This window comes from Maniola hyperantus, chromosome 20, assembly GCF_902806685.2.
Source record: "Maniola hyperantus chromosome 20, iAphHyp1.2, whole genome shotgun sequence".
Taxonomy (NCBI): Eukaryota; Metazoa; Arthropoda; class Insecta; order Lepidoptera; family Nymphalidae; genus Maniola; species Maniola hyperantus.
Genome location: NC_048555.1, coordinates 11,421,627 through 11,430,221, shown reverse-complemented (window position 1 = coordinate 11,430,221; position 8,595 = coordinate 11,421,627). Strand labels below are relative to the sequence as shown.

The window sequence follows — 8,595 nt, the reverse complement described above, 5'->3', positions numbered from 1 at the left end:
GGGTGGGAAAAAGTTAATGACTAAAGTGCGTTATGATATGACCGTTTCTAATTTTGAGACAATACGCTCTCTCTCTCAGGTGGTATTGGCTTCAAATGAAAATAAGCTTTTATTTAAAGCTAGATGTGCTGATTTGGAAAAACTATTTGAGGATTTTCAGGAATTGCATGTCCAATTGGCAGCGGAATCGGGACCGGAGTTTGATCAGGAAAAAACACATGTTAGTGTTCAAAGAAATTAGTAATTCTTACTATACATCTAAGGCGAAATATGCCGAACTTTTTGAGGACTCGGAGCTGCCAAGGGCGACTGCAAGTAAAAGCGATGATTCAACAAATCAATCGTATAAACCGAATCTGTTACTACCTAAGGTGCAAATTCCAAGCTTTAGTGGTAAGATAGAGGAATATGAGTATTTTATGGATTTGTTCTTAGCAATGGTAGGGAATGATAATCAGTTGTCTAACACACAAAAAATCTATTATTTGTGCGGGGCTCTGAGTGGAGAGGCGAAGAGTTTGGTACAACATTTGTCAATTACCGGGGAAAATTATCTGGTTGTGCTGGATATTTTAAAGTCAAGGTATGGCAACCCAAGGTTGCAGGCCGATAAATTACTTCACACTATGATGTCGGCGTCTCCGGCAACAAAAAATTTAGGTTCTTTAAAATCGTTTTTAAATGTGTTGATGGAGACTAGCAAAGGACTGCAAAAGTTAAAGTTCCCGACGGAAGAATGGTCCTATTTGCTGTTGTATATTAACTTAAACAAATTAGACATTACGCTTAAGCGTCAGTTCGAAGATAAATTTGGGGGAGGCCAGGGGTTACCAACCTTTGAAAATTTAATCACTTTTTTAACCAAGGAGGTTCAAATTCTAGAGACTACTAATTCAAGTTCAAGGGGTACCAGCTCAACAAATTCTACTCAGCAGCATAAAGTGCACGTGGCTTATTCAAGAAACCAAACGCAAAAACAGTCGATTCAGTGTATTCTATGTAACGGGGTTCATTATTTAAATCACTGTGAGAAATTTAATAAGCTGAATGTAGCAGCACGGAAAAACTTTATTATTGAAAAACGGTTGTGTTTTCGGTGTTTTCATCGGCATCATATTAATGAATGTAAGGTCAAATTATCTTGCGGGACCTGTAATTCTCGGAAACATCATTCTTTGCTTCATTTGGATGAGGGGTCTGTAGGGAGCGGCTCTACTGACTCTGGTTCGGCTCCACCGGGTACGGGGGGTTCTAAATTGGGTTCACCGAATGAGGGAAAGTCAGATGCGGTTAATGTTTTGCATTCAGCAGCGATAGGTGCTCGGCGCACGGTTTTATTGTCTACAGCTTTGGTGCATATCTTGGACAAATATGGAAATTATCATGAAGTCCGTGCTTTGTTGGATAGCGGTAGCCAAAGTACCTTTATTTCGGAAAAATGTATATCCCGGTTGGGATTGAGGGTTCAAAAATCGGGTTCTGTGGATGTACGGGGGGTAGGGGGAAGCCTGTTATCCGGGTATAAAGGCTGTGTTACAGTCAGGATTACCCCACGTCACGTTGATAACCCAGTGTTGGTGACAACCGCTTTGGTATTGAATAAGGTAGCGGATGATCTGCCTAGTTGGTCATTACCCAGTCAGTTGATGGATTGCTATCCGGGGCTGCATTTGGCTGATGATCAATTTTTTAAAAGCGCCAAAATTGACATGCTCATTGGGGCGGATCTCCTGGGGGACATTTTTCTGGGTGGAGAGATTATCCGACCTGAGGGGTTGCCATGGGCCATGAATACCATATTTGGTTATATTTTACAGGGGGCATGTCAAGTTAATAGGGAATCTAAATCCTCGGTACAAGTTTATTTTGCTAACACGGATGCTATATTGGAGAAATTTTGGGAGGTGGAGGAGGTGCCTGTCAAGATGAAGAATCCGAAAGAAGAGCCATGTGAAGTTCACTTTGAACAGACCCACCAACGGGATGCAACAGGACGATACGCACTGCGGCTACCGTTTCTAGCGGATCATCCTGAGTTGGGGGACTCTCAAAACCAAGCACGTAGACGGTTTCACACTTTGGAGAAGCGGCTCCAGGCGAATCCGGGGTTAAGCAGCAAATACGTGGACTTCATGCGGGAGTACCAGCAGTTGGGGCACATGGTTCCTTTCAGTGGAGATCTTGAAGCATCTCATTATGTAATTCCTCATCATGGGATATTTAAAGCGGGATCGGAGAAAATTCGAGTGGTGTTTGACGCCAGCTGTCCTACATCAACGGGGGTTTCTCTGAACGATTGCCTTCATGCCGGTCCTAAATTACAGCATGACGTTATGCAGGTTATCTGTCGGTTTCGGCTCCACAAAATTGCGTTTTCTACGGACATCAGGATGATGTACCGTATGATTGAGATTCAACGGGAAGATCAAAGGTACCAGTTAATATTTTGGCGGGAATCACCGAAGCTACCTTTGCAATTGTTTGCCTTAACAACGGTTACTTATGGTATGAAATGTAGTCCGTATCTAGCTATAAGGACTCTACGACAGCTCGCGGAGGATGAGTCACGTACGCCTAAAGGCGAGTCTGACCAAGGCGAGATGGATTCTTCCGGATTAGCAGAGGCAGCTCACGTGCTTCAAACATCCGTGTATATGGATGATATTTTAAGTGGAGCTCCTACTTTACCTGAAGCTCAACGGTTAAAGAAGGACATAATTCACCTGCTGTTCTTGGGCGGATTTGAACTGCGCAAATGGATGTCAAACGACGAACACCTCTTGGAGGATATTCCGTCAGATCATCGAGAGAAACCCCACTTATTTGACACGGACGGTCCTGGTTATGTAAAAATCCTAGGAATTCAATGGAATCCGGTTGCGGATACTTTTACTTACCATACTAATCTGGATCCAGACGTGGTTTGGACAAAAAGAGCCATTTTGTCCGTCCTCGCTCGTATGTTTGATCCTATGGGTTGGATAACCCCTGTGATTTTACAAGGGAAACTGTTGTTACAGCAGATTTGGCTGCTGAAATTAACCTGGGATGAATGTCCAACGCCAGAAATTATCAAGGAATGGACTCACATATTTAATCACCTCCCCGCCATGGAAAATCTTAAAATAAATCGGTTTGTGTTGGCTGACGAGGTCGTTCATTGCTCGTTACATGGGTTCTCGGACGCCTCGGAAAAGGCTTTTGGCGCCGCAGTTTATATTCGTACTGTGACTACGAGTGGTCAGGTTCGGATCTTTTTAATGATGGCTAAATCGAAGGTCGCTCCTATAAAGAGTAAACTAACCATACCTAAGTTGGAACTATCGGCGGCAGCGTTAGCAGTCAAATTGCTAACATACGTCTTAGATTCTATTAACGATAAAGTTGTCGTGCATGACATTTTTGGTTGGTCGGATAGCACGATAGCTCTTTCGTGGTTGAAATATCCACCTCATCGGCTTCAAACGTTTGAAGGAAACCGAGTGACCCAAATCAACAACAGTGGTTTGGATATTAAATGGAGATACGTGCCCTCGGAGGGGAACCCGTCAGATGTTGCCAGCCGAGGCTGTAAGGGGCACGAGCTGCGGTCTCATGACCTGTGGTGGGGTCCACCGTGGCTGTTGTCGGATGAAGGTGATTGGCCGGTTAATCTGGTGGATCCGGTTGACACATTGCCCGGTTTACGGAGGGGCGGTAACGTCACTGTGTCGGCGGTTGCTGTATCGGATACATCTCTCATGGCCAAGTACAGCTCTTTGTCCACGTTAATAGCGGTGACCGCGTATTGCATTCGGTTTGCGTCGAACTGTAAAAAACCGACTAGCCGAATCACGGGTCCCCTAACAGTGGTAGAACGTAAACAAGCTTTAGAACGGCTTGTTCGGTTAGTCCAGGCAGACGCCTTTTCCAAGGATATTGAAGCGATTTCTAACAAACGAATGTGTTCCACGGGCCTAAGAAGATTGAACCCTTTTATTGATGATTCAGGACTACTTCGGGTGGGAGGCCGACTTGAACGATCTAGTTTACCTTTCGAGGCTAAGCATCCGTTGCTTTTGCCCAAGTCTCATGTCCTAACATCCTTGATAATTGTGCATCATCATGAGCGATGTTGCCATGTGGGAGCAACTGCCCTTCAGGCAATTCTACAAAAACAATTCTGGGTCATTTCCGCTCGGCAGGCTATTCGAAGCCAGTTGTTTAAGTGTGTAAAGTGTTTTAAGACTAAAGCCAAGCCAGCCGAGCCTTTTATGTCGGACTTACCAGCTGACCGGATAAATGCCACTGGATTGTTTCATACGGTGCAAACGGATTTTGCGGGTCCGTTCGCAATTAAATCTTCTCGTTTACGAAAAGCCAAGGTCTTAAAAGAGTATTTGTGCGTATTTGTCTGCTCTGCTACAAAAGCAGTACATTTGGAAGTGGTCGGAGATTTATCAACGGAAGGATTTTTAGCGGCTTTCTCCCGTTTTTCGGCGAGGCGTGGTTTACCTTTTCGGATAAGATCAGACGGTGGGGGAAATTACGTTGGAAGCAGCCGTCATCTGGATGAGGTACAGCGGTTCTTGCGGACTCAGGAAGTGCAAGATAATTTGACCCATCAAGCTGGCCAATTGGGAGTCATTTGGCAGTTCAATCCCCCCGCGTCTTCGCATTTTGGCGGGCTTTTCGAAAGTGCTGTTAAGTCGGCTAAGACCTTACTAAAAAGGGTTGTGGGAGATCAAACCTTAACGCATGAGGAATTTGTAACTTTGGTGGTCAGAATTGAGGCTGTGCTGAACTCCAGGCCTTTATGCCCTTTATCTCAAGACCCGGATCAGTTAGAAGCTTTGACTCCGGCTCATTTTATTATCGGCAGGTCGCTTTTGGCAGTTCCCGAGTATGACTGGCATCATATTCCGGATTCTCGGTTAAACCGCTATCAGTTGGTTACGGCAATGTCCCAGCGGTTTTGGCTTAAGTGGAGTGAGCAGTATCTCCACACCCTTCAAATGCGAAACAAGTGGACTGCCACGACTGACCCTCCTACCGTTGGAGAGTTAGTCTTAATTAAGGACGAGAATTTGCCGCCACTTAAATGGAGGCTTGCTAGAATTAACGAGCTGCTACCTGGGAGAGATGGGGTAGTTAGGGTGGTAAAATTATTAACGTCCACTGGTTCTTTGGTCCGACCTGTTGCCAAACTGTGTCGGCTTCCTTTAAGTTAATACAATGTTTAAGGGATAAAGGCTTTTAGCCTTTCTCGGGGGGAGAATGTTTGGTTTTTGTTACAACAAATCAGGTTCTTTTGTTTTTATTCTTAATATATCATTTATTTTATTTAATCTATCTCCTTTCCCACTCAAAATTCCCTCCAAATTACGAGCCGCGTGGAATGGAACGCAACCGAAGAAAAAATCCAAGATGGCGAAAAACACTCGAACGCGAGCCCACGCTGCTCCGAAAAGGTTTAAGTTTTGGACAAAAATGTGAACAATAAAATCCGAATAAAACTATCCGCTGGCCAGCAAGTGTCGTGAGTGTGTGACTGCAACTACAGAAGAAATCTAAAACCCTAGTGCATCCATAAGTGCAGCGCCGGAGACAAAGTACGTAATCCTGTTGTCTTATTTAATTATCCCTGGTGCCTTTCCCAATATTTAACAATACCTACTGATAGTTTTAAAGATACTGAAGTTCCGCTTTGACATTATTCACCTGTGGAACAATTTTCTAGCCAAAAATAATAATTTCAAATGCTGTCTTCAGCGTTTATACTCCGTATTAAGAGAATGTTAGCCATTCGTATTTTATTTGGGCACTACTATAACATGGGAAATTGCAAAATTTTAAATTTGTCGCTCCGTTTGTACTGTGTCATTGTGGTCTCCGCAGTTTCCATCATTTATATCAAGTCGCCAATAACTGGTATCATTCCTAAATTCAATTATTTCGATTTCCTCATAAATTCCATAACATCGTTGCTATTTCAGTGTAAATATATGGACAAAGTTTTTTCTCTCGTTACTATTACTGGAAATGTTTTGCACGAAAAATCTATAAACATTTCTTTCAAAATGTTTGCCTCTCTGCTATTTTTCGTACTTCTCGGTATTACTAATTTCTTTATAATATCTGCTAAGAACAGCGTTTATTATTATGTTTATTTATTTACATTTTTATCTACGAGTTTCTGCTATTTCACGAGAATATTGGCTTTCGATGTCGTTTTTCACCGCATGAAATTAATCAGAAAGACAATTGAGGCCAAATATATCACCGTAAATATCATCGGTATTAAGAGGTTAAGATATAAAATCAATAATATCAAAAAATGCTTAGATGTATACGATCGTTTAATGAATTACATCGAAAATATGGACCATGAGCTTGAAATTTGGGTAAACTATGGACATTCTACAATTTTACATACCTAAGTTAAGAACTATTAAAGGAAATGTCTTTGTTATTCGTTTCTTTTTAGTTTTTTACTCAAGTGTATATTGTAAAGAAATTTCTTAATTTTATTTATCTTTTGTATTTTTTCAGCTCTTCTTCACTGTATTGATATATTTTCCAAAAGCAGTTATTTTTATGCGCAATGCCATGGTGCTTATTTTAAATAAGGTATTTTTTTAATAAATCACTTTTTTTGACCTCGATTTTTTTCTTAAACTTTGAACTTAAGCATAAGTAGGACTTAGTTAATTTTTGAAATTCAAATTAAGTATGTACATAAATTGTTTTCAGGAACTATTAACTTTTAAAGCATTTTGGGCTGTAGCTACACTGCTCTTCACAATTTGTGTGGGAACTTGGCCAATGGTTCTATTTGAGCTTACCAAGAATGAAGTGGACACCATTAAAGATATTTTGTTTAAACAATCTCTTATGGATACGGGTTAGTTACAGCTAATATTCTAGAAAAAAACAACGCGCAACGAGGGTTCCGTACTACAGTCGTATTTTTTCGTCATTTTGCACGATAATTCAAAAACTATGATGCGTAAAAATAAATAAAAATCTATTATAGAATGTACAGGTGAAGACCTTTCATATAATACTCCACTTTATATAGTTATCTTACTTCGAAAATTGAAAATACTAATTATTAGTTTATGACCACAATTTAATTTTTTTTGTGTGATGTAAACACAAATTCACGGTTTACAGATTTTTCCCCGAATATCTGCTGTAAGATCTACCTACCTACCAAATTTCATGATTCTAGGTCAACGGGAAGTACCCTGTAAGTCTCTTGACACACCGACAGACGACAGACAGACAGACAACAAAGCGATCCTATAAGGGTTCCGTTTTTCCTTTTGAGGTACGGATCCTTAAAAACAATTGTTTAAAAGTTTTGTAAGAAATCCGTCGTAAGTATAAACTAAAGACATATTTATTAGAAGGATAGCTCTCAAAATTCATAGCTATCACCAACCATTCTCTAGCGTCTCTTCTATTCCACGCATCATTGGCAAAGTAAATTGTACCCATTTGATACAACTGCGTACCATAAAAACAGAATTGAATTTAACTTTTCGAAACTACCTATGTGCGTTTCAACCAATAAACTGTCACTTGAGTTAATGGTGAAGGAAAACATAGTGAGGAAACCTGCATGCTTGAACGTTCTCCGTAATGTTTTCAAAGGTGTGTAAAGCGTAATTACCTATAGCTTGAATCCTTCTCAATCTGATAGGAGACCCGTGCTTAAAAGTCCGACAGCGATGGTTTGAGAAGATGATGATGATTCAACATACGCTTACGTATCGATTTTTTTAAATGAGTTAAGTTTTATGGAGAGTACATTTTGTTTCAGATGAAACCCTTCGGTTGGAAACCCAACGCGCTCTCCAGCACATCAGTCTCCGCCCATGTCAGTACCACGTCTGCCGCATGATGCCGATGGGCGTCGGTCTGTCACTCAGCTTCATCAGTCTTTGTATCACCTACGTCATTGTTCTTGTCCAACTGACACCTGATAAATGAATACCCTTTCTTTTTAGGGTTCGGTACCTCAAAAGGAAAAACGGAACCCTTATAGGATCACTTTGTCGTCTATCTGTCTGTTTGTCTGTCTGTCTGTCTATCTCATGAAATTTGGCACGTAGGTAGGTCTTATAGCAGACATTAGGGGAATAATCTGAAAACCGTGAATTGGTGCTTAAATCACACAAAAAAAATTAAATTGTGGTCATGAACTAATAATTAGTATTTTCAATATTTGAAGTAAGATAACTATATCAAGTGGGGTATCATATGAAAGATCTTCACCTGTGCATTCTAAAACAGATTTTTATTTATTTTTATGCATCATAGTTTTTGAATTATCGTGCAAAATGTCGAAAAAATACGACTGTAGTACGGAACCTCGTTGCGCGAGCCTGACTCGCACTTGGCCGGTTTTTTTTACTTACACTTTAGTTTTGAGATTACCCATTGGCATACCTGCAGAGTATTTTGTACTTCTTCACTTGCATTGAAAGTATAATAGGTACCGTTCTCTATTACCGGAAGAATACCTCTTTTCGTTAAATACATTATTTCACTATATAACCTAAGTTTGCTAGAATCGATAACAGATCATCAGCAGTTTTAATTATTGGA

The 8,595-nt window shown here is 40.8% G+C and overlaps 1 protein-coding gene across 2 annotated transcripts; it reads left to right on the top strand.

Moving 5' to 3' along the window:
• Positions 1-217: 217 nt before the first annotated feature.
• On the top strand, positions 218-7,977 carry LOC138403706 (uncharacterized). Of its 2 annotated transcripts, XM_069505213.1 has the most exons (4): positions 6,156-6,383; positions 6,532-6,609; positions 6,733-6,883; positions 7,808-7,977. In XM_069505213.1, exons 1-4 carry the CDS (start codon positions 6,222-6,224, stop codon positions 7,975-7,977), a joined length of 561 nt encoding a protein of 186 aa, XP_069361314.1. In that variant the 5' UTR covers positions 6,156-6,221. The 2 variants fall into 2 exon arrangements, 1 of the variants encoding a protein (XP_069361314.1); XR_011237900.1 differs by lacking the exons at positions 6,156-6,383; positions 7,808-7,977 and adding an exon at positions 218-5,591 and having other exon boundaries at positions 6,733-6,757.
• Positions 7,978-8,595: the final 618 nt, after the last annotated feature.

Coding starts and splice junctions, on each gene's coding strand:
- LOC138403706 (XM_069505213.1), top strand. CDS start 6,222: ATGAAATTAATCAGAAAGACAATTGAGGCCAAATATATCACCGTAAAT. Junction 6,610..6,732: donor TGGTGCTTATTTTAAATAAG/GTATTTTTTTAA, acceptor AATTGTTTTCAG/GAACTATTAACTTTTAAAGC. Junction 6,884..7,807: donor ACAATCTCTTATGGATACGG/GTTAGTTACAGC, acceptor ATTTTGTTTCAG/ATGAAACCCTTCGGTTGGAA.